The sequence below is a fragment of the Vombatus ursinus genome, unplaced genomic scaffold, assembly GCF_900497805.2.
Source record: "Vombatus ursinus unplaced genomic scaffold, bare-nosed wombat genome assembly UNPS02010788.1, whole genome shotgun sequence".
In the NCBI taxonomy this organism is placed as follows: Eukaryota; Metazoa; Chordata; class Mammalia; order Diprotodontia; family Vombatidae; genus Vombatus; species Vombatus ursinus.
In genome coordinates this window covers 156,039-183,304 of record NW_020950566.1, presented here as the reverse complement: position 1 = coordinate 183,304, position 27,266 = coordinate 156,039, and the positions used below count along the sequence as shown (strand labels likewise).

The window sequence follows — 27,266 nt, the reverse complement described above, 5'->3', positions numbered from 1 at the left end:
TTTCACTAACCCCCTAAAGGGAGAAAGGAATGCAACCAGGTAGAAGGTGACACCTCAAACACAAACCACTTTTCTTCCTTGATTAAGTGATTTCATCTGTTGGCCTTTTCCAGGGAAGAGACCTGGTTATAAAACATATGAGAATAGTTTGGTCTGTTTCACATTGTTGTCTCACTCATGTTTCATGAAAGAGAAGGAAAAAAGTATTGCAACAAGAATAAATTTTACTGAGATTTTTAAAATCAGGGTCTTTACTTTACAAGGTTTCATTCATTCACATTGATCATTGCTCAGCATGATAGAAACTCAAGTTCATCAAATGCCAAGTTTATGATTATTAATTTTCTTTCTTTTTTTTCAACAGTGGTTTGAAGTAAATCATTCAAGTTGTTAGCCCTTAGTAATCCTTTGGTGCCTGGGCACTGGAATGCTTCATTTAACTCAGTTGCTGCCTATTCATACCTTTCTCCTGACTTTATAGAAGGGATCTCTTAGAGTCTCCTAAGCTTTTTGATATGGCCGTTTCCACCAGTCTTGAGTTGGGGCCAAATGTTCCTGGACCAGTTTTACTATGATAGGGGTGCAAAAATCAACTTTTTATGTTTTGGCCTCAATGATGTTTTCATTATTCCTTTAAACTTTGATGGTTAGGGTTAGGTTACCATCTACTGACACCTCTCTGGGCCTCACTTTTCCCATCCCTAAAATAAGAGGTTTAGACTAGATAACCTCTAAAAGTTCTAAATCAGTGATGCTCTGAAAATGCTACAGATCTATCAGAGAACAGATTGTTCTCAAGATGTATACTAAGAAATTCTAAGACTGTTATCACTTCATTGGTCTACAGCTAAGATAGTTGTACCAAGACAATGACTCTAACTGTAGGACAACTGCTTATCTTCAGCCCAAGAGGAAATTAGCTATTGAAAAAGAGTGCTAGATTTGAAGTCTGAAGAGACCTGGATTCAGATACTGCTTCTAACACTTACTAGGTGTGACAGTGAGCAGGTTATTTAATAACTTCTCCTAACCTAAGTCCTAATCTGTAAAATGGCGAAAATAATATGAATATTTTCCTCAAAAGTATGTTGCAAGGCTTATGAGAGATAATGTCTCCAAAGTACTTTGGAAACTTTAAAAGGCCTTTGTAAATATCAGGTATTGTTATTTTTGTCATAACACCATGCATAGCCAGTGTGGGATCGAATGGATATAGCAAAGGAAATAAAGTATTCTGAAAGGCAGACAGATTTGGGGGCCTAAAAATACAGGGTTTATAAAATGTACTCTATTTATCATATATTGAAATGCCTATCTATTTTGAGGACTGAATATCCAAAATACATATCTTTTGATTGATATAGCACTTTTAAGATCTGTTCTTTGGGAAAATTGAGTCTAACAAAAATGTGAAATAGGTGAAACTCAATTTACTTTGAATACACTGTGCTTCTTGGAGTTTAAGTTTTAATCACTAAGGAAAAATCAGAATGCATAATTTTATTTTGAGTAGCAATTTTTTTCTGTTTATTGTGTTTAGGTTCCTGAGAGTCATGAAAAAGAAAAATATCTCCTGCATAAAAATCAAAACCTACAGGATGAAGTTGCCATGCTCAAGCTGGAACTAGACACAGTAAAAATTAAGGATCAAGAAAAGGAAAATCAGTATACAGAAGAAAATGAAGTTTTAAAAGAAAAGAATGATGAGCTTCAAAAGGAATTGAAACTGAATGAAGAAGCATTAACAAAAACAATATCTCAGTACAGTGGACAAGTAAATGTTCTGACAACTGAGAATGCAATCCTGAACTCTAAATTGGAAAATGAAAAACAGAACAGAGACAGACTAGAGACAGAAATTGAATCATACCGTTCCCGTCTGACTTCGGCTATTCGTGATCATGAACGAAGTCAGACATCAAAATTGGACCTTGAACATAGCTTTCAACGAGAACAAGACGAGTGGCTTCGTTTACAGGACAAACTAAATTATGACTTGTCTAGTCTAAGAGAGAACAATGGTATCCTTTCTCAAGAGCTATCTAAAGCTGAAAGTAAAACCAGTAGTTTAGAAAATGAGCTATACCATGTACATGATTCCCTCAGAGAAAAGACACTCATTTTAGAAAACACACAGAGAGAATTAAACCAGGCCCAATATAAAGCAAAGGAACTTGAACACGCAAATCAAATGGAAAAGGAAAAACTGAACAAATGTATCATGAAATATGAATCTATCCAAGAAAGATTAGGCCAAATCCAGAGTGAAAATATGTTGCTTCGGCAACAGCTTGAAGATGCCCAAAACAAAGGCATCCTTAAAGAAAATGTATTGAGTGATGCCCAGGTACAGTTTATTGATCTTTTCAATAAACTTCGTGCTGATACGGAAAAACAAGTTCATTTGGTAGAAGACAGAAATAAAGAGTTAATCAGTGAATGTAACCACTTAAGAGAGCAAATATATAAATATGAAAATGAGAAAGCAGAAAGAGAGGTAAGTCTTTAAATAATATCATTTGATAAGCATTTAATTTTTTGAAACGAAATTCAAAGTAATTTTGATCAAGGTAAATTAGGAATTTGAATTTTCAGCAGGCAGATGATGTTAATAATTTTCATTGTAAAAATTCTGACAAGCATGGAGAATGAGGAAGAAATAACATGATAATAATCATGATAATAATCAACCTGATATTCATCTTTTAGGTAAGATGACTCACTTTGCTTAAAAATATTTTCTGGTCCATGAAATTTTAAAGGCATAGTGTTGGTTTGATAAATGTAGATAGAGTTAATCACTTGTAAATAAATACTGATGGATTTATAATTCTACTAATAAGCCTAATATTCCATTTTAATACTGCAATGGAATAAATTATTTGAAATGCTAAAACTTAAGATAAATCCTGAAAAATTAAGCTAGTGATAATATAACAATTCAAATTAGACATCTGAATTGAGATACTGTGGATATTATAGTTACCATTTTCACAACCCTTTCTGAACCTGACTAGTTTTAATTCAAATTACTCGGATATAATTTTAGAAATACTAAACACTAGATTATATTTTTAATGAAATTCCAAAGCCTAATAACTACTTTGCTTTAAAATTAAGATAGTAATCAATTCAAAGAGATTATGATTGAGCATTGAGCATTCATTTTGTGTGTGTGTGTGTGTGTGTGTGTGGTAACAGCGACATTTTTTAAAAATGTGTTTTTGCTTCCTCACTAGATATTTATTTTTTATTTATCTCAATATTTTTTTTACTGTTTTACTAACACTTTTTGCTTAAAGTACAAAATTGCAGTTTCTGGGATCACTGCCTTTCATTTGGTAAAGATAGATAGCTTTTTATAGTCCAATAGCAATTCTCATTATCTGTGATTTTTCATATATGCATTGGGTGGCAGGACTACCAAGTACTGTACTGGGTAACAATTTTGTACAATTTCTTTTTCAATTTTATTTTTAGTGTATATGATCATGTGTTTGAATCTAGTCATTCATACCAGAATTTAGTTTATTTGTAAAAGTTCAATTAATTATGCTAATTTCTCCTCACACAATTATACATGGGCTTCTTTTAGCTTATGTTTCCTTTAAAAATTTTACTAGATTTTATTTAAATTTATTTTTACAAGATACTTAATCTTATCTAATAAGATAGAAAAAATTTAATTTCTTTTGCTTTTTAGTTTCATTTGCTATTAGTAATTTGTGCAGTGATTTACTTTGCTGTACCGTGAAAATGAACAGGATTTTTATAGCATATCTGTATATACATATACAAGTATTTGTGTATGTATGTGTACATATACGCATATGTGTGCATGTATGTATATAGGTATTCCTGCTAGACTAGAGAATGAAATGAAATGAATGACTTCCCTTTAGCTGTGACCTTACACCAGACTGTGTATACGTAAGTGGGAGAACTACCATATTTTCTATAGTTTCCCCTTTCTCTCTCCATTGACTGTAACCCGGAGTGTAATTCCTATCCTAACAGAAAAAGGAACTGCTTTGAACACTTGGCAAGGTCAGTTGATGTGTATAGAAGTTAGCAAACCCTCTACTCCACCTTTTTTTTTTCTGTCAGCAAATCAAATCAATCACTTCAAGTGCTTTAACCAAACCTAACAGACATATGAGTATATATGTTCATCTCTGGGGCAACCTATGAGAGGAAGGAAAATATAACTTTTTCTTATAGATGTCCTCATTCTTATAAAGGCCAATGCAAAGAACTAAGGTAGTTACTTTTCTGAAAAAATGGAAGGAAAAAACCCCTAATGTTTGTATCAGGTATAGCAAGCTATATATTCTTCACTCCCCATCTCCCCATCTTCCATGTGAATTACACATAAAACATTTTATCTCCTATATGGCTTTGGAGGTGTTATAATTCTCAAAAAGATGGAATGGGGAAATCAGGCTGAATGCATTGCTTTATGAGGAGAATACTGAGCAAGTAGGAAGATAGCATTTGATCTATGGTGAATGGAGGGTGAGTGGTATAGTCAAAAGAATTTTGTAGTCTCAGGAACTAAGTTCCAATCCTTTTCTGTATTAATTACTACCTTGAGACCTTGAGTAACTCATTTGACCTCTTTGGGGCTTAGTTTCCTTATCTGCAAAATGAGAAATTGATTAAATAGTCGATTAAATAAAATAAGAATTTTCTAGTTCTAAGTCTATGAAAGCTATGAATATGTTAATGAAATTATTTATATGTGTGAAAATATTTACATCAATTAATTTTGAAGGTATTTTTTATATAAGATAATATTGATTTATGAAATCAGTAATAGAAATAGTTTGGGCATATTTCTATCAGGGTACAGTAAGAAGGCTTCAAGAAGAACTTGCTGATTCCCTGAAAAAACAATCTATGACAGAAGCTTCACTGGAGCTTACATCACTTTATCAAAATGATTTTGAAGATAAGAAAAAACAACTGCAGAATGAAATAGATCAAACAAAAAGTAAAGTATGTATGCAAAAAATTGGTAATTTGTCACTGATTAATGGAAAATGTTTTCAGTGTAATGTTTGTTTTTGTTTTTGTTTATGTTTTACCAATATTATATATTTCCTGAACACTGTGCCTGTCATTTAAACTGACTTAGTACAATACCTATAACCTACACCATTTGTTCTCTTAAATTGGGCTCATTATATTCACTCTTTAGATGGTTGACAATTTTGTTTATCTATCCTCATACAAGGAATGAAGTGTTTTCTAAGTAACAATAATAACTAAAGCATTTCTATCATACTTTATAGTTAGAAAGTCCTTTACATACATTATCTCATTTAATCCCCAAAATAGTTCTGTGAAGTAGGAGTTATTTGTTTGCTTCTATTCAAACTACTCTTTAAATGAAAGGAAAATGATATTACTTCACAATTTGAAAGTATATAAATTGTGCATGGAAAGTGACTTTGAGAATTAAAGTAATTAGGTGGATAATCTCATTATTATCTTCTAATTTATTCAAATTGATCTCGCCATGTTGATTTCCATCTCCATATCCTCATTCATGCTCTTCTTCTTGCTTATTTAGTTATACTTCCCCATCTGTGCTACCTATCCAAACCTGTCCATTCTTCAGCACCCTGCTTCTCAAATACCAACTTCACCTCTAAGATCCTTTTCAGTTCCAAAAGTATGATTCTTTTGCCATAAACCTTTGTTTTTTACTTTTCAGCCCTTCTTCTGAAGCCGAATTCTTCTGAATTCCACTTTTCATCTGATACTATAAAATTTAGTATTTAACTATATATTGATTGCCTTATGGTGTTCATATCTGTTATCAAACTATCATTTCCAGTATCTAAGTCTTGTTTCCCCAACTAGATTGTAATTCCTTTAGGACAGGGATTATTTATACTTCTTTATCTTCCATAGAACTTCCTTTTCACAACATGTTGGTAGTAGAAGTAATAGTTACTATTGTAGTAGTAGTAGTAATAGTTGTAGTAGTAGAAGAACATGTTAACTATGTGTTGACTTTGCCAAGTGTTGAAAGTTTAGCTACAATTAAAATTACTACAAGGTAATATTTGGACTAAAAAACTTTGAGTTTTTCTAGTCTGATAGTATAAATTTTCAATTTCCCAGAGTTCCCCAATGGCAAAATAGAAATTCAGTAGAAAATTATTTCATTTTATTTTTTATTATTATTAAAAACTATGATAATGAAGAAGTTAAGCATAGAATACAGTTTCACAGTCAAATTCTTCTAAAGTGTTCCCTTTATTACTATAAAATATATTCTAGGTTGCTTTCACACATTTATGTGTAGTTAAAGGTGTGCTGTTCATCATTATACCAGCCAAAAGGTGTAGAAATGGATATTTCTGGTATCCTTGAAAGCACATTTTCAACCTAATAACCATCATCATGTTGTAAAATAATGGAAATCTATGCCAAAGCAGCCAAACATGGAGTTTTTGATGAAGAGATTTTCTCTGTTTAGAGGCTGCTTGGTGCAGATGGGGATAGAACTTTGGGCTTAGAGTTAGAAAGACCTAACTTTAGATGTAGCCTCAGATCCTATCTTTGTGATCCTAGGCAAGTCACTTAATCTTTCTCACTTTCAACTATAAAATGATGGGAATAATAATAGCACCTACCTCTCAGGGCTGTGGTGAGAATCAAATAGCACTTAATAAGTGCTTGTTTCTCTGCTCCAAAAGCATAAAGGCCAATATTGTATGTTGCACTTAAGTAGTCACTGCTTCCCGCCATTTGATAAGCACCTCCTAACGGTGCAAAAACAGTTCTCGTGCCTGGTTAACTTCAGTATAATTGTTTTAACTAAGAACTTATTGTTAGGTCCAATCTCATTCTTATGAAAGCTTCTTTTCTTCCATATTTGTATGCTTGAGAAATATTTCTAGGTTTCAGAAATCTGAATTGGAACAAAATAACTTTTGTTTCCCAAGTAACTCCCCTATCATTCATTCTCTTTATTTCCCTCCTATTCTTTTTGGCCCACATTGATTAAAATATTAACCTTCAAAAGCTTTTGGCTGCAGGCTTCAGTCTAGAAACTAGGTGTGGATTGAGCCTTAGGAAGTGTAGCAAGGCAGCAAGTATGAATGGCAGTATGAATTAACTCAGTTAATTGGCATTGAAAATAAGGTGGCACCATTTCTTCCCTGTCTTCTTTCCCTGATCGTGCAAGTAACTAAGCTTTTGCTATATAAGAATTAGGTGAAATTGCTGTTTCTTTCTTGTTCACCATTTAATCCATCAACTAGTGAATGTCAATTATGCGTAACGCATGCCCTCTCTCCTTGAAGAATTTTCAGTGTTACTGGGAAGCCAGTGCAAAGTAGAGGAAGTTCATTTATAATACAAGGTAGTATATAAACAAGTACCAAGTGAATGGTATATAAGTAAGTAATTTATAAAGCATTTATAAAAGGGAAAGAACACTATAGTTAGAGATTAGAGAAGGTGGTACTTAATCCAGTCCTTCCAACATGAAAAATTACTCAATACAAATTTTCTGAGTTAGCACCTCTTTTGGAAGAATAATTGCCAACTAGCTAAATTTAATAACATGTGTTTTAGATAATTGCATATTTATAAGTGATTAAAAACCTACATCTGAAGGTGACTTTTCCAAGATTTCGAGTCCTGGCTCAGTCCCTTTCTGTCCATATGACTTTTGACAAATGGCTTTCTTTCTTCAGGCCTGAGTTTCCTCGTATATAAAAGATGTATTAACTCATCACTAGGGTCCCTTTTTACTGTAACAGTCTACAATTCTAAGTGAGTGAACTCCAGTTGCTTATTCTTATTCTCTAATCTAGTCAGCTCTTCCAAATCTACCATTAAATATATTTAAAGAGTTCCTGCTATGTCCCTATACAATATCTCAGCCTTAGATGCTGAAGTAATAAACTAAAGTGAGTAGTGGCACAAAAATTAGAAACTAACTAGAATGGCATGCTTACTGTGTGCCATGGACAAAAATATCAAAGAACGTAGTGAAGGAAGAGATCATTGTTGTAAGATACCAAGAAAACTTTAGAGAAAAGATCAAATTTTGAGTTGCCTTTGAGAATTGGGAAGGGATCAATAGGATAGGAGAACAATACAGTCCAGGAAAAAAGCAAAAGCACGGGAGTGTGAGGAGGGTTGCTGTAAAGAAACTAGAAGTAAAAATTGGAAAAAATAGGATGTGGTTAGATTTTAGAGGAAGAAAGGCAGAGAAGTTTAGCCTTTAATCTGATAGACCATAGCAGTCCCATTGTAGGTTCCTGAGTAAGGCATTAATATGATCTAAACAATGTTTTATGAAAATTAACTTAGCATCTTGTAGTAAGGATTGGTGTGGGGGTAAAACTAAAACACAGAGACCCTGTAGCACCTTTTTTTTTTAATTAAACCATAGGCAAATGACTTAATATCACTGTGCCTGTTTCCTAATCTGTAAAATGAGAAGGTTGGAATAAGGTGTTCACCTCTCAATTTATGATCCTCTGCTTGAGGTAATGAGTCTAGACTAAGGTGGTAACCATGAGATAAAAAAGGAAAGAGAAACACTGTAAAGGGATAATTTACAGGGATAATAAATGACAAATCAGATAAGAGACAGAATCCTATGTTGCAGTGAAGTCAGACACTAAGAAGAAAGGTCTTTGGGTACGGATAGAAGTATTGATGATGCAGTTTCAGTAGACTAGTAGGGAGGTAATCCAGATTTTGTGGAAATAAAGAAAAGAGAGCTGCAGATTCTAAATTGCAGACTGGGCACCAGGCCTGTCTGTTCCTTATACCAATTAAATCACAGATACAGACCAAATAAATAGGTAAAAAATCATAAATAAATAGATGAATGAAATGGGAATAAGAGATGAAGAAATGGCAGCTGTGAGATAGTCATTCATTGGAGAAGTTTGGAAGCAAAGAGGAGAAAGAAGTGTGAATCTAGAAGGGGCAGCAGAATGAGGAGGGTTCTTTCTTCCTTTGTAAGTTAGAGAAGACCCCTGGAGAAGGGAGAGGTTGAAAACCTTAAAAGGAAGTTGTCAAAGGGACAGATCATTTACCTGGCTCATAATCTAGAGCAATAGATAGCACTCAAGGAGAATAACAAAATATGAATTTACACAGGTTGCATCTCACTTAGCCAAATACAAAGAGATTTGGAGAATAGTTTTATAATCTAAGAACACACATGCAGACATTTCAACATAGGAATGCTTAGAACATAGGCCAGGTGTGCTAACAGGGGAATGAGGATGAAGTGACCATTTACATTGGTTATAGAGAAAGGGGGAAAGCCAGCATTCCTCCAAGGTGTATTGGCAAACTTGGCCCACATTCTATGCATTCCTATGTATTTTAACCATTTTAAAATGTATTAACATTATTAGTGTAACTAATACCTATATTGAAATAAAATGAGAACTATCATTAATCTAAATTTCAAAGAAGAAATAGTTTTTAGCGAAATCAGAGGAAGGCTATGTTGTTTTAAGTAAGATCAGTCTTTCCATATTTGTTTTGTTTTTATAAACTACACTTAAATTGATATTTAGAATTGGATCTGGAATTAATGAAAAATATCCTTTTTAAAATGCCAGTTCTGTTCTTGTAACATTTTTCATTGTAAAAAATGTTTTCAAAGCTTAATACTGAAAAGGAAAAATTAAAGAAACTCATTGAGTTAAAGCAATCTCTGGGAAATCGTCTAGAACAAGAAATGAAAAGAAATGATGAATTACAGAAAGAACTCAGTGGGTAAGACTCTTTTCTGCAAATTTTTTCAACCAAATATTAAGTAAGCAAGGACTTAAGCATCTTTTAAATCTTAAGTACAAATTCATTTTATACATTAACACTTGGATAATTACAGTATGTATAATTTTAAATGAATAATAAGTTTTTTCATTTTCATATTATTCACTAAATTATTGCTGAAAATCAAACCTTCTAACCCGCGTCTTTGAAGTTATAGTAAAATGCTGTGTAGCACCTGTATCATAAAGTATGTTTTCCAGAACTTATACTATACAGCATTTGACAGTCTCTTGTTAAGTATCCTATTTCTGAACATAAATTGTTTCTGTAAGATTGGTCTCCATGTTCTTCATGCTAATTTATTTCCTTCATTATTCATTTATTTCTTCCTTTATCATTCATTCAAAAAGTATTATTAAACATCTCTTGTGTACAAAATACTGTGCTAGACCCTGGAGTTACAGAGATGAATAATGAAAAATAGTTGAAAATGATTACATTCTAGTAAAAGAGGTAATGGAGGGACTTAAATAACATGTGCAAATAAAAATGTGGTAAGTGCTTAAGAATGGTCCATAGAAAATGCAAAAAGAGACTGAAGGAGGTAAAGATCTTTTCTGTTTTTGTGGGATCAGTAAGATTCTATTAAGGATATGACTTTTGAGTTAGACTCTACAAAATTACTTGGCCTGAAATTTAAGTCCTTCACAATGTGGCAGCATCCTCCCTTTCCACACTTAAATTATATTATTTTCTCGTGTACAACTTAAGCTCCTGTTGAACTGCAGTATTCTCTGTCCTTCAAAACATGCCTTACGCTTTCCTACCTCTTCCCTGTGCCTGTAATGTTCATTGATGGCCTCTGCACTCATCCTCACACAAATGCAGCTGCTCTGTGGAGCCTACTCTGATCTCTGTTGTTGATAATGAATGACCTTCACCATCAGACTTCACATCACAATTTCCACTACACTCCACTGAAGCTGTTACATTTTGTTGTGTATCATAATTATCTACATGTATATCTTATGTTCCAATTGAATGACAGCGCAGACCATGGTCTATCTACACTTTGTATTGTATCACAACCTTTAGGGCTAAGTACTTGATGCTTTCTAATGGAACTTTAATCGAATTCCAATTGATGAATTTTAATTGAATATAGCAAGAGGCCACCACTGTTAAGGTATCAAATCCTCTGACCACAGGCTAGAGGCTGCCATTTCAGTGGCAGAGGAGAGTCTCCAAATCCTCATGCATTTTCCAGAACTGTAATTCAGCTGTGTTATGGTTTAATTAGTTATTTGTGGGCTTCTATTAGAGCGCTAGCTCTAAGGGGGAAAATGCATTCCCTGTTCCAACCAGTCAATTTACAAAGTAACTTATGAGATGCAATTGACTTTTCAAGTTAGGGACTGCCTATATTTACATCCACTATACAAACATTTTAAATGCAACTTTGTATTCTATTAACATTAAATGATATTATTTGTGTTGTGTGGGCTATGGCATTTAAATACTTGACCAGCTAATTTACATAGATCTACAATTAAAATAATAAAGGCCCAAAACATCACCCTAAACTTTTTTCGAAATAAATTTATTCATCATTTAAATTTCAGTTTGTATTACTGGAAGGTATCACCTTTTCTACAAATATTACAGCATAACCAGATCATTTGGAGACTATTCTACAATAAAATAATATTAATGAAGAACTGATGTTGAATATACATCATTTGATATAGAGATGAAATGATTAGTGAGGCTATCATTCCTTTGGTTTTATTTTAACAAAATGTCAGATTTGAGTTGGCTGACCTCAAGAACTCTTTTTAGATTTATTTTCTTCTCTATGATTGAAAATAATTTAAGGCAATGGGTCAAAAATAATACTTTTTAAATCTATAATATTTAAACTGTAAAGAGTTTGACTTAATTATTCTGTTCACAGATTTAAAAAACTGTTGAAAACAACACAAAAGAAATTAAGAGAATATGAGAAAGGAAATATTGTTTACGAGGGGGGACTGAAGCAAACACATTCTGAAATGGATAGACAAATTAATAGGTTAAAAAATAAGGTAATCCTTAATACTGGAAAATGTAATGTGTCTTCTCTTTATATTGCTTTTGAAATGGTTACACACATATATCTGTATCTACATGTATATGTATATCGATATATATATACACATATATACATATACATACAAATATATGCATGCATACACATACACACACACACACACACACACACACACACACACACACATATATATGTAGCAGGTCATTGGACATTAGTACCCATGAGAAGATTTACATCTTCCCCATGCTTGGAAGGCAACACTTTCTATCTTAGGCCTACTCACACAATTCCTTTTGTTCTCAGGGACTCATTAGACATCCTTGGAGACTTTATATCTCCCTGAAAATTCTGGGCTCCAGTGACTTTCTATGTAGATTTGTATATTAGAATTTTTCCTTTATTCCCATTATAGAATTCATGTCAACTAGAATATATCTAAATATATTGTATTAAAAGAGCTTCTCAAGTATTTAAAAGCATTGTCAGGTGGGGAAAATATTAAACTTGTTTTGCTTATGAATTGAAGTTGCAAAAGACATAAATTTAGGTTTGATCTAAAGAAAAACAACTTTCTAACAGAGCGTTCCCAAAGGGAAGTGGGCTGTTTGAAGAAATCAAATGCTGAAAAGCCTTTTAAGGTCAGTATTTGCAGGGCCTCTAAGAACTTCAGAGCTCCCTCTGACACTCTGCTTCTGTAATCTTAAAGATGAAAAATTATCCCCCTGATAGGATGACTAATAGGCAGAAACAATTTAAAAAATAGTAGTTCTTTCAGAGATTTTAAGATGACAAAGACGAAATTAAGCAACAGTTTGATTGCGAGGTGAGCACTGCTACTATTAAGAGACTTCATAATACAACATAGAGTTATAAAAATTAAGGACTCTCTCTCTAAAAATAGGACTTGAGTTGGTTTAAGAGAGAGAAGGACTCTAGTACTTAGAAGATTTTCACTTCCTTTCACCAGTAAGTGGGTGAAAACCATTTTATCACAGTATGTCCTGTGCATCACTTTTGTATTTTAGGAAAGCAAAGATATTGCCCCTGTTGGAAGAATAATAAATTGATTAATTCATCTGAAGCTACTACTTTTCTTTTTTTTTTTTGTTTTTAAGATTCTAATATTTGATGTTATTGAAACATTTCCCCAACTCTAACACCTTAGGCCAGCACAAGTTGGGGAAAAGTCCTAAAGAGATTTTGAAAAATAGCATAAGTGTTCAAGTGAGATAACATTGGCCAACTTTAAAGTGCTATGTAAATGCTAACTAGTATTATTACCTTTTTTTTTCCTATAATAAGTGACTCTTTGGAAACATCTTATCTTACTATCATTAATTTTCCTCATTAATGTCTGCTATATTGAGTTTTTGCCCTTTGAAACTCGATAGTGTCACACTTTTTTATTTATCACTTATTTCAGTCCATCATCTAACTCCTGGGGCTGAAGGAAAACAGGTAGAAGTCCTGCTAAGCTTGTTGGTTTATATTATGAGGTACTTGGGGAGCAAGAAGAGGGCTATTACACAATAGAATCTCTGGTAAATGTGATATATTCCCTGGGTACTATCACTAGAGTTTTGTAGATGAAAAAGACATGATTTTCCTGGGCTCTGAAACTGAGCATCTCACCATATGACATTCAATTTAGCATAAATTTATTTGCTTTCTCAGTAAAGTCTATCATCATAGAATCAGTGTTCTCATTAGGATGATCAAAAGGAATCTCATTTCTTTCCAAATTCCTTTTAAGATCTATTGTTGCTTTAGGACTAGCATAACTTCAGAAGAATTTGTTGATATCCACTACTATGAATTTTATTGATATCTGCTCACTGTACTAAAAGCTGGGCAGAAAAGACATATGGAATAATTAGAGAACATAGAAGACAATATGGAATCAAGTACTAAATGTGGATTATACAGGCTATAAGAGCTAATAATATAATTTCATGGTTTCTTCTTTCAGTCTTAACTTTGTTTTTGATTTGTCAATTTAACTAAATAACCACTTTAGGAAATACATTTTGTAGCTGTAATATAAGAATATTGATACATTTAATTACATATGAATTAGAAATAATTTAATCTTCAGTTTTAAGTTAGTATTTAAGTTGATAGACCTAAATTTTACTTCTATAATTTGCTAAATTGATATTTTATACAAACAGATTGAAGACCTTACACAACAGTTGGAAGCAGCATCTTCAAAATGTAAACAGTTGGAATCAATTAACCAAAGTCTTCGAGAAGAGTTATTTTCCATGAAAATCTTGCAAAAGAAATATGCCAAGCTGGAAGAGAATAAAAGACAATTGGAAGAAGAAGTAGTTAATCTTAAGCATCATTTGGAAATTACTAAGCTAGAACACAATCAAATAGAACAATATAAACGTGATATTGAAGAACGAGCAAGGCAGGAAATTGTAGAAAAACTAAAAGAAGTCAACATATTCTTACAGGTTACTTTATAATTACTATGCTTTTTATTATTGCTTTATTACTTATTTTATTATATAATATTAATAATATGCTATATTATTAATAATGTATAATTACATATAATATAATATAATAATATAATATTAATTGTATGCTATATTACTATATGATTTATCACTACTATTTATTTGTTTCTGCTTTTTTTTTTTTGGTGAGGCAATTGAGGTTAAGTGACTTACCCAAGGTCACACAGCTAGTAAATGTCAAGTATCTGAGGTTGGATTTGAACTCAGGTCCTCCTGACTCCAAGGACAGAGGTCTATCCACTGTACCACCTAGCTGCCCCTATCACTACTATTTATCACACAACTACTAATAAGTGTCAAGTCTCTGAGGCCAGATTTGAATTCATGTCCTCCTGGCTCCAGGGACAATGCTCTATATATATTAATTGAGTTTTTAAAAATAATTAGCATAATTAGAAAAAATTTGAAAGGTGAGATTTTTTTTTATTCAACAAAGGTTTTAGTTGTAATAAAAGATTCTGGAGTTGGAGTTAATTTTTTTTTTAATAATTTTACCTGTTTTATTTTTTTGTTTGTTTTTGTTTTTGTTTTTGTTGTTTAGCAAAGCTCCAAGTTTATTCACAGGGTATTATAGCCAGGCTCAGCATTAACCAGATGGGAAAATTTCCTGTTTAGAAAGGAAATTGCACAATGGGGAAACTGAGTCAAGAGGATCCTCCCTTTGTCCATGCTAAAGTTATCCCCTCAGCTTTCCCTAGGGACAGATGTCCACCTGTAGCAGTTCACAGACTGCAGCAAAGGACATTTCCCTTGGATGGTGGATTTAATACTGGTGGTTTAATAATAACTAATCAACCATACCTGAAATCAAATTCAGAATAACATCAAATTATAAGTCCAAGAGATAATGCCTCAAATAGCAAAATTTCACTAATTACAGTTTAGGGCTAGGAAATTATTGTAATAATAGTTCACAGTGTGCATATATAAAGACATTTCATTTCTCCTTCATATACAAATTAAGAATAATCACATTCTGAACACATATAGTGAATATCTGATAATTGACTTAAAACCCCAGAAAAATGCCATTACCATGAATCACCAAACTAACAGGTAATGCCTATGAAGCTCTGAGGCAAAATAAAATCTCTGAATCTAAAATATATTGTTACCAAATTGATTCAAAGATGTAATTCCAATTCATGATAATTTTATTAACATGGACATTTTCATAAGTGATAACTGAATATCCCTTCCCCTAATCTGCCCTCCCTTCTATCTCTCCCTCCCTTCTCTTATCCCCTTCCCCTTCTATTTTTCTGCAGAGAAGGATAGATTTCTATATCCCATTGCCTGTATATCTTATTTCCCAGTTGCATGTGAAAACAATTTGTAACATTTGTTTTTAAAACTTTAGGTTCCAAATTTTCTCCCTTCTTCTCTCCCCACCCACCCTCATTGAGAAGGCAAGCAACTTGACACACGTTATACTTGTGTAGTCATGCAAAACACTTTCAGAGTAGTCATGTTGTAGAATACTAACTAGATTTCCCTTCATCCTACCTCACCCCACTCTATTTATTCTATTCTCTTTTGACCCTGTCCCTCCTAAGAAGTATTTGTTTGCCTCTGATTATAATCTCCTCCAATCCGCCCTCCCCTTTATCATCCCCCTACTCTCTTGTCCCCTTACCCCCTTATTTTCCTGTAGGGTAAGATAGATTTCCATACTCAATTGAGTGTATATGTTATTCCCTCTTTAAGGCAAATGTTATGAGAATAAGATTCACTCATTCCCTCTCACCTTCCCCCAATTCCCCGGCACTGTAAAAGCTTTTTCTTGCCTCTTTTATATGCGATAATTTACCCCATTCTACCTCTCCCTTTCTCCTTCTCCCAGTATAATCCTCTCTCACCCCTTAATTTTATTCTCCAGATATCACCCCTTCATCTTCAATTCACCCTATGCCCTCTATCTATCTATATATGTATCTATCTATCTATCTATCTCTATATATATACATATAATTTTTTCCCTCCAACAACCCTAATACTGACAAAGGTCTTATGATTTGCAAATATCATCTTTCCATGTAGGAATGTAAACAGTTCAACCTCAGTAAGTTCCTTATGATTTCTCTTTCCTGTTTACCTCTTTATGCTTCTCTTGAGTATTGTATTTGAAAGTTGAATTTTCTATTCATCTCTGATCTTTCCATCAAGAATGCTTGAAAGTCTTCTATTTCACTGAATGTCCATTTTTTGCCCTAAAGAACTATACTCCATTTTGCTGGGTAGGTGATTTTTGGTTTCTATCCTATCTCCTTTGACCTCTAGAATATCATATTCCAAGGCCTCCAATCCCTTAATGTAGAAGCCACTAATGCTTGGGTTATCCTGATTGTGGTTCCACAATACTTGAATTGTTTCTCTCTCAATTCTTGCAATATTTCTTCCTTGGCCTGGGAACTCTGGAATTTGGCTACAATAGCCAAATTTCCTTTGGGGATCTCTTTCAGGAGGTGATTGGTGGATTCTTTCAATTTCTGTTTTACCCTCTGGTTCTAGAATATCAGGGCAGTTTTCCTTGATAATTTCTTGAAAGATGATGTCTAGGCTGTTTTTCTGATCATGGCTTTCAGATAGTCCAATAATTTTTAAATTGTCTCTCCTGGATCTATTTTCCAGGTCAGTTGTTTTTCCAGTGAGATATTTCACATTGTCTTCTATTTTTTCACTCTTTTGGTTTTGTTTTACAGTGTCTTGATCTCTCATAAAGTCACTAGCTTCCAATTGCTCCATTCTAATTTTTAAGGAAGTATTTTGTTCAGTGAGCTTTTGGACTTCCTTTTCCATTTGGCCAATTTTGCTTTTTAAGGCATTCTTCTCCTCATTGGCTTTTTGTACCTCTTTTGCCATTTGGGTAAGGCTATTTTTTAAGGTGTTAATTTCTTCAATATTTTTGGGTGGTCTTTAGCAAGCTGTTGATTTGTTTTTCATGATTTTCTTGCATCACTCTCTTTTCTCATCACAGTTTTTCCTCTACTTCTCTTACTTGCTTCTCAAAATCCTTTTTGAGCTCTTCCACGACCTGGGACTGATTTATATTTTTCTTGGAGGCTTTGGATATAGGAGCTTTGACTTTGTTGTCTTCTTCTGGTTGTATGTATTGATCTTCTTTGTCACCAAAGAAAGATTCTGTGGTTTGACATTTTTTGCAGGGCCAGGCCAGGACTGGGGCCAGGACCAGGCTTGTCTCTCACCATGGTCACACACCTTTCCTACTGTCCTTCTAAGTTGTCTTTGCTGTTTGTAGGTTAAGAAGTCTGGAAACCGCCATAGCTGCCCGTGATTCAATCCCCAGAGGGCTGCTCCAGATTCGCTGAGGCCTGGTCTTAGCCTGCCTGGCCTATGTTGAACTGTGTTCTTCTTCCAGCCAGGCACAATAGGCCTTTCCAGTCAACCATCCAGGTTGCCTTGGGCTGAAAATGTTTCACTCTATCTTTTTGTGGGTTCTGCTGCTCTAGAATTTATTTAGAGCCATTTTTAACAGGTATTTGGAGAGGTTTGGGGGAGAGCTCAATCAAGTCACTGCTTTTACTCTGCCATCTTGGCTCTGCCCTATACCTGTTGTTTTTATAATGATCCTAATTCATTAGGATAAGAACTAGTGAATTAACATCCAATAGAAATAGGGTTGTTGTTTTTTAAGTTCAAATTTAATTCAGCTTACCTTGATAATTAGTACCTTCAAAGTTAGAATCTATTTATAGAAAATCAGAATTGCTCTCTGAATCACTGACTCAAATTAAAATGTAACCTAAAAGAATGTGGTAACAAACATCCTATAATTTTCAGTATAGAGTTGGGCAAGGTTTTTTTTTTTTTTTTTTTGTTAACTTCATTCTTTGTTTTCCATCTGGTTTAGACACAAGCAGCATCCCGAGACAACTTAGAACAATTAAGAGAAAATAACAATGCTTCAATAAGAAACCAAATGGAGCAACGAATTAGAGATCTGGAAACTGAAATCTCCAAAATGAAAAACTCACATCAAGACTCAACTGAGGCAGAAATAGAGAGATACAGACAGCTTTATTCTGAAGAATTAAAAATCAGAAAATCATTGTCAAACAAAGTAGACAGGTAAGCCCAAACACAGACACTAAGAAAATAGTACTTATACTTATCAGATTGCTTTTAAAGTTTTCCATTTTGAATTTAACAAATCTTTAATGGACTGATCTATGACTTCATTGGGAAATGGGGGCTAACTGTAGAGATTATACTTTTATACATATTGGTATACATAGTTTTTAAAATGTTAACTATGTACCAAGGAATGCAGTGTGGTACATTGGAAAGATGGTATTCTGGCTGTAGAGTCAGAGGACCTGGCTTCAAATCTTGCCTCTGATGATAACTGCTGTATGACCTTGAGCAAGTCATTTAACCTCCCAGGACTTCAGTTTCCTTATCTTTAAAATGAGGATGTTTGATTAGGTGGCTTCTGAGATCTCTTTTAGTCCTCAATTTATGATGTTATGAAAATTATTTTTAAGTATGTCTTATTGATGTGTCATATTATTTCTTTTTACTATCTGCTATAGATTACTCCTTCCAGGATGAAGTTAAATATTTTGAAAATTAGAATAACATTATTCTCATTTCACCAAATGATAATATTAAAAGGTTTAATGTATTTCTGAAAATGTGTGACAGAATCATATCAATATATAACCCATTGTAAATAATCTTCTAATGGTGACAGCCAGGACTGAAGGACTTGGGGCCATCCTGGTGACCCACAGCAATGTCTAACCATTCCCCTCAATTTCCTGCTGCCCCACCCCATCAGTTTTCTATTCAGGTGAAAGCTCACTGAGGGAGCTATTGAAGGGGAAAAGAAAGAAAGGAAATATTACAGAAAGGTTTAGATTAGGGGCTTGGATAGCCGAAAGATATTATACTAAAGAAAAAGGGATGGGGCAGTTTTGCTTTGCTATATATCTTGGTGACAATGGTGGGTAGGTATTATGGGTTGGCTGTACAGTTGAGAGCCTCTGGACTTTTTTTAGCCTCAACTGAGCTAGAGACTGCATCCCTGAATCATTTGGCTGCTACCTAGGTAAGACTGCAAAAGCACTGCCTGGCATAATTACCCAGATTTGATACCCTTAAAACAACTCTACTAATTTCTGATATAAATTTATAGAATACAAGTCCTTTTAATGACTTCCTTAAAGATCAGATTAGTAAAGAATCCCAGATTTACAAGTATCTTTTGTGTTTTGGTTTGGTTTGTTTTTAATTTTCCCAGGACAGTCTGAAAACCTTTTCCTTTAAAGGTTACACTCAATTTCTTTATACCATTTATTGGGAAAGTACCTTAATGGAAGTAATTCAATTATGCAAAAACTTTAATAACCTACATACTTTAATTGTTTTTGGAGTTAGAAACTACTCAGGGAAAAGTCACAATTATGATAACATTAATGAAAAATAACCATTTAAGAAAAATGCTAACCATTTATGTGCTTTGAAATGTTCACAGAACTACTGAAAGGCTAGCTGAGATGAGTCACCGACTCCTGAATGAAAAACAAAAGAATAAAATTTTAATCAACAGTTTTACTGCAAGTCCAGTTCTGGAGCCACCACATGTTGGGAATATTAATACCAGTATGTTCCTCAGTAGAAGTCTTATTCCAAGAGGAAATTTAGTATATTCTACTGGAAACATAGTGTCTTCAAAAAGCAGAGTGGAAGCCTACATGACAAAGGTTAGTCATTTAGAATTTTTTTTTCTTTCTGTATGTTAAAGGTATAATTAAAATTTTCATCATAGTGAAATTTCCTACTTAAGTATTTTTGAATGTGTCATATTGATTTTTGCAGCCTATTAAAATGAAGATGGTCCTTTTACCTAATGATAATTAAAAATGCTAGATAATGAGTTTTATAATTTTTTTAATTTTTAAAATTTATTTTTATTTTATCTTTAGTTTTCAACATTCACTTTTATAAGATTTTGAGTTCTAAATTTCCCACCCTTTCCTCTTTCCAAGATGGCATGCAATATGATATAGGCTATACATGTATAATCATATTAAACACATTAACACATTAGTCATGTTGTGAAAGAAGAATCAGAACAGAAGGGAAAAACCACGAGAAGGAAAAAAAAGAGAGAAAACAGTATGCTTTGATCTACATCCAGACTGCATAGTTCTTTCTCTGAATATGGATAGCATTTTCCTTCATGAGACTATTCAACTTGTCTTAGATCATTGCATTGCTTAGAAGAACTGAGTCTAACAAAGTTGGTCATTGCGTAATGTTGCTTTCATTGTGTGTAATGTTTTCCTGGTTCTACTCACTTCACTCAACATCAGTTTATGCAAGTCTTGCCAGGTTTTTCTGAAATCCACCTGCTCACCATTTCTTATGGAACAATAGTATTCCATTACATTCATATACCACAACTTGTTTAATGATTCCCCAATTGATGGGCATCCCCTCAATTTCCAATTCTTGGCCACCACAAAAAGAGCTGCTATAAATATTTTTGTACGTATAGGTCCTTTCCCGGTTTTATAATTTCTTTGTGATACAGACCTAGTAGTGGTATTGCTCAGTCAAAGGATATGCACAGTTTTGTAGCCTTTTGGGCATAATTCCAAATTGCTCTGCATAATGGTTGGATCAGTTCACAACTCCCCCAACAATGCATTACTGTTCCACTTTTCCCACATCTTCTCCAACATTTATCATTTTCCGTTTTGTCATGTTTGTCAAACCTGATAGGTATGATGTGGTACCTCAGAGTTGTTTTGATTTGCATTTCTCTAATCCATAGCATTTTTTCATATGACTACAGATAGCTTTAATTTCTTCCTCTGAAAACTGCCTGTTCATATCCTTTGATCATTTATCAATTGGGGAATAACTTATATTCTTATAGATTTGACTCAGTTCTTTATATATTTTAGATATGAGGCCTTTATCAGAGACACTGGTTATAAAAGTTGTTTCTCACCTTTCTGCTTTCCTTCTAATCTTGGTTGCATTGGCTTTGTTTGTGTAAAAACCTTTTAATTTAATGTAATCAAAATTACGCATTTTACATTTCATAATGTCCTCTATCTCTTCTTTTGTCATAAATTCTTTCATTCTCCATATATCTAACAGGTAAAACTATCCCTTGCTCTCCTAATTTGCTTATAGTAATAGCCTTTATTTCTAAATCATGTACCCATTTTGACTTTATCTTAGTATACGTGTAAGATATTGGTCTATGCCTTTAATGTAGAAGCTGCGAAGTCTAAAGTATCATTAAATAATACTTAAATTGTTTGTCTCTGGCTGTTTTAAGCATTTATCTTTGACCTGATAATTCTGGAATTTGGCTACAATATTCCCTTGGAGCTTTCATTTTGGGATCTCTTTCAGGAAGTGATCGGTGGATTCTTTCAATGACGTTTTGCCCTCTGGTTTTCCTCAGGGCAGTTTTCCTTGTTAATTTCTGGAAAGGTGCCATCTAGGCTCTTTTTTTTTTTAATCATAGCTTTCAGATAGTCCAATAATTCTTAAGTTATCTCTCCTGGATCTATTTTCCAAGTCAGTTGTGTTTTTCCAATAAGGTATTTTGCATTTTCTTCTATTTTTTCATTCTTGTCATTTTATTTGACTGATTCTTGATGTCTCATAGAGTCATTAGCTTCCACTTGCCCAATTCTAATTTTTAAGAAATTATTTTCTTCAGGTGGCTTTTGTACTTCCTTTTCCATTTGGCCAGTTTTACTTTTTAAGGAGTTGTTTTCTTCAGTTAATTTTTGTCCTTCCTTTTCCAAGCTATTGACTCTCTCTTGCATACCTCTCACTTCTTTTCCCAATTTTTCTTCTACCTCTCTTATTTTACTTTTAAAATCCTTATGAGCTCTTCTAAGAAGGCTTTTTAAGGTTTAGACTAATTTATATTTCCCTTTGGGGTTTCAGATGTAGGTTTTCTCTTCTAAGTTTGTATTTTGATCTTCCCTGTCACCATAAAAGCTCTCTTTGGTCAAGGTTCTTTTTTGCTTTTTGTTTATCTTGTTTGCCTATTTCCTGGCTTTTTAAGTTGAGCTCTCCTGCTGGAAAACATAGGAGGCACTCTCTCAAGCTTCTTGTGCTGGGGGCCAGGGGCCTGATCACTAGCTTTGTTCCATGAGGCCTCAGGTGCTGACCACTGGTGACTAGAGGGCTCTGGCAGCTTCCTTGATCCTGAGCTGGGGTCCTAGTGGTGGTGTCTGGCATGCGCTGAGACTGGGTAGGGTTTTTCTGCCTTTCCCCAGGCTATGCTGCAGCATGGGGAAGTCCACTGCTTGGGAGGTCTGCTGCTGGAGGTGATCTGCCTGCCCAGAGCTGAGCTGAAGCGCAGGGAGGTCCTGCTGATTGAAGACGCCTGCCTGCTCAGAATGGTTCTCTGACCTGGAGTCTGCTAGTTACCCTGGCTGTGCTGAAGCACGTAACTGGTCCAAAGGTTGGCATTTACCTACTACACTGCTCTGGGGCTCAGGATCTCCCACTGGGATGCTGAAGTGGAGCCTGCTGCAGGCTTGCTGAGATGCCTCCTGTCCTGGACTGTACTCCCCTTTTACATGAGTGATATGGACCTTTTTTGGATTTTTTTAAAAATACTACTAAAGTGCTGTCAAAAATGTATATATTGAATGAATTAATCAGTCAATTGATAAAGATGAAAGGATTAAGCTTTATGGGTCTATCTTATAAACATCTGGGTGATATTGACATGATAAAGAAAAATGAACGTTAATTAATGTCTTCCCTATGAAGCATTTAATTAAAATGTTCATTTTAACAAAAAATTGTTTTCAATTTTGAGGGAAGTATTCCGTGTGGAAATCTCCTTGTCGACTCTCAGTTGACCAATTCATTTTACCAGTACAGACACAGGCATTATAGTCACTCTTTCCCTTTGAGAATCAGCTCACCTTCACTACTTTTCTTTTGTTTCACTGAATCTTTTGGTGTAAGATCTATAAATGTGTTCTTACTTCTTCAGCTCCTTGATCACCAAATCTGTTTCTAGTTTCTCTTCTCTGCAGTAAGATCCCTGAAAAGGTGTGTAGTCAACTTTGCTCAATGTTCTTATTGGCTCTCTGTTTGTGGCTTGGACCACTTTGGTCATTTATGTGACCACTTATGTCACTTATAACTTGATGTTTATTTTTATAGCTTTTTAAAAACAAGTCTGTATTCAGACTGCACTCATTCCCAAATATCATCCCCAAAGCAGTAACCAATCAGTTCCAGTCTTTTTAATAAATTTCATTTCTTGTATGGTTTTTGGTGGGTTTTTGTTGTTGTTGTTTGGGTTTTTTTTAGTCCTTACTTTTTAACTCCTTGGGAAGAAAATATTCAGGAGAGACATACGGGCAGACATAGATTCTAAGTAATCTTAAAAGCCTTTGTCCTTTTTTACTCAAACATGGGCTATGTTTTCCAGCATACTTTCTGCAATCCCCTCCTCTTCCCATCTTTGTTTTGAAGCATCAAAATAAGTTTTGACTTGGTTAAGAAATGCTTTGTTTCTCATAGATTGTCTCTACTTTGTTCTCTTCAACAGATGTTGACTACAATTATCTTCTTGGTGGTCTTTTCATAGATACTTATCATAAACATTGCGACATGTGATGTCCAGATAACATTGGAACTACGGTTCTTGTTGCTTTTGGGTACATAGTAAAACCAACTGTGATCCATCTTTCTAAGCCATCCTTCAGTTTAACTACAACTTTGTTTTGTCTGCTTGCTTATTTCAGTCATATCAATATGGATGTCATAGATTTCTTCCAATAGTATGGCACTTTATTGGTCATCTGACATTTATATTACTAACAGTTAAATTAATGTTTGTAAAATGATTAAAACTGTAATTGATTCTTAGCATCATCTCTTTTTTTGGAGGAGAGGTGTCATTTAGGAGGACTAAAAGCCATTTATACTTTTTCTTTGTTTCATGAGGTAGCTTAAGAATTAATTACCACCTGTCAGTGGTCAATGTACTGACAAGGGGCCCCATGTACTTAACTCAGTTGGTCATTCTTTGCCATTCATTTATTAAACAAACATTTATTACGCACCTGTTCTATACCAGGCACTGTACTCACATTGGGGAGAAATAAGGACAAAACAGTGCCTACCCTGGAAGAGCTTTCATTCCATTGTGGTTAAAAATAAACAAAAAAAAAACATACCTATATAAATCTTAGTAGATAAGAAGCCTATACAAGTACCTACAAAGTAATTTGGTTGTACACGGCAGGGCTTAGCAACTAGGACTATCAAGATAGGACTTGTATACATTTGAACTAAACCTTCAAAGGACACTAGGGATTCTGAAAGACCCAGGTAAGGTGGGATTACATTCCTGACATGGGTGAAAGCCTTTGTAAAAACCTGGAGACACGAGGTGGAATATCTTTTATAAGGAACAGAGATAGGCCAGTTTGTTTGGAACTTAAGAGTGTGTGTGAAAGGAAGTAATATACAAGCTAGAAAATATATGCTAACCAAATTAAGAGGAAATTAAATGCCCCACAGCAACATTAGTCTTTTTCCAGAATACTTGAAGCTTTCTGATTATGGTAGAGCCTGGCAGATACTGTGCTCCATGGGCATAAGCTTTCAAGATCCCAGAGTCGACTCCATGTCACAGTGAGGCCTCAGAGAAGTACTTCTGCTAACAGGTTGGAAAAATTAGCCATCTCATGAACAGACATCCAGAAAATGACCCCTTTAAGCCCCCAGTACTTACAAAGCCACCAGTAACTTATTTGTACCTTCTGTCTTAGAAAGGCTTCCTGACTTCCCGCAATGTTAGACTGATCTGGATCCTGCTTCTGCCTGAAATATTGAGGATCTCTCTGCCATTTCTGTGATCATCATGGCAGTGACACAGACTTGTAGCATTCTCTGACCCCAAAACATATTCATATCCATTACCACTTCCACAGAAGGGCCAAGCACCCTGTCCTGGAGCTGGTTTTATAACTGAAAATAGTTAGCAAAAGAATATTCAGTTCTTCCATTCGGTGAAGAAGTTCTTTCTGCGATGTGACTAGATTCAACAAATTCAGTAGACACTTGGGGCAGTTCCAACAAATTTCCATAGCAAAGTATAAGAACAATTTCCACAAACTCCTTGTGGGAAACTTCAAAAAGATCTTCACCCAGGACTCCTACTGACCGTGGTTATGCTGCTCTCTGCACAGGACTTTGAGTTCAGAAGTGAGGATGCACAGAATGCTAAGCAGAACCACAAGAGCATGTGGCAAACCAGTGCCACCTCTAACCTTGACTGCTCCATCTGTTTAATTTGTCAGGAAGTGCTGACCTGTGATAACGTGGAACAATCTCCACATCTTCTAGTTACATTTTTTTGAAGTAAGGCCTGGTGAGACTCATCTGCTAAAAGCCTTGCTGCTTAGCTACCCCAGAGGATGCTTCAATACAGGGCCATACGCATAGGTCCCTTCTTTCTTAGAAACTAAGACACTGGAGCATGAAATGCCTTTGAAGATGTAGGCCAGTCCAGAGGAACAGTTGGGATTGTGAGATACCAAATCAGGGAATGTGGAATATTAATATTCTAGGTTTGAAAGTATCTGGAAGTAGAATCCAGAAGTATCTGGAAAATTCACCAAGCCAGACCTGGGCATTCCCTGATGTTGAAAACATATCCAAATTAGGTCTCTGCTACTTATTAACTGTGTAACCTTTGACTAGTATCTTGAGTTTAACTACAGTTATCCCTTCCACATCACAACTTTCCCCATCACATTTTCCATATATTGCGGGTCAGCATAAGAAATTAAATAAGAATGGGGGGAATTTTGTGGAAGCTACAGACACACAAAGGCCTGCAGATGGCACTGAGCCTATGACCAGCTACTTAACCCAAATTTTACAATAAGGTACTGTCAACACTCCATAAAAAAAAAAGAAAAAATTCAAACTTTTTCTCTGGTACAAAGGGAGGGCCAAAAAAAAATTAATAAATTTATTTATTGTTAGTTTTGAACATTTACTTCCACAAGATTTTGAGTTCCAAATTTTCACCCCATCTCGCCCTTCCCCCCCACCCCAAGATGGCATGCATTCTGAATACCCCTTCCCCTAGTCTGCCTTCCCTTCTGTCTCTCCCCCCCTTCTCTTATCCCCTTCCCCTTCGATTTTCCTGTAGGGCAGGATAGATTTCTGTACCCCATTTTCTGTATTTCTTATTTCCCAGTTGCATGTGAAAACATTTTTTAAACATGTATTTTTAAAACTTTGGGTTCCAAATTATGTCCCTTCCTCCCTCCCCACCCACACTCTTTGAAAAGGCAAGCAACTCAATATAGGTTACACATGTGCAGTTATGCAAAACACTTCCATAGTAGACATGCTGTGAAAAACTAACTCTATTTCCCTTAATGCTATCCTGCCCCCCTATTTATTCTATTCTTTCTTTTGATCCTGTCCCTCCTCAGAAGTATTTGCTTCTGATTACCCCCTTTCCCAATCTGCCCTCCTCACTATCATTCCCCTACTCTCTTATCCCCTTCCCCCCCTATTTTCCTGTAGGGTAAGACAGATTTCCATACCCAATTGAGTATGTATGTTATTCCCTCCTTAAGTCAAATCCTATGAGAATAAGATTCACTCATTCCCTCTCACCTTCCCCTGTTTCCCCTCCACTGTAAGAGCCTTTTCTTTTCTGTTTTTTCATGAGATAATTTACCCTGTTCTACCTCTCCCTTTCTCCTTCTCCTATTATAATCCTCTCTCACCCCTTAATTTTATTCTCTAGATACGACCCCTTCATCTTCAACTCACCCTGTGCCCTCTATCTATCTATCTATCTATCTATCTATCTATCTATCTATCTATCT

The 27,266-nt window shown here is 34.7% G+C and overlaps 1 protein-coding gene across 1 annotated transcript in view; it reads left to right on the top strand.

The window, feature by feature from the left end:
• Positions 1-27,266, top strand: part of LOC114038079 (ankyrin repeat domain-containing protein 26-like) — a 100,883-nt gene that overhangs the window by 65,954 nt on the left and 7,663 nt on the right. The window contains 7 exon segments of the mRNA XM_027855184.1: positions 1,541-2,497; positions 4,846-4,998; positions 9,656-9,768; positions 11,723-11,852; positions 14,029-14,319; positions 18,257-18,474; positions 19,883-20,111. Coding sequence (XP_027710985.1) covers positions 1,541-2,497; positions 4,846-4,998; positions 9,656-9,768; positions 11,723-11,852; positions 14,029-14,319; positions 18,257-18,474; positions 19,883-20,111 — 2,091 coding nt within the window.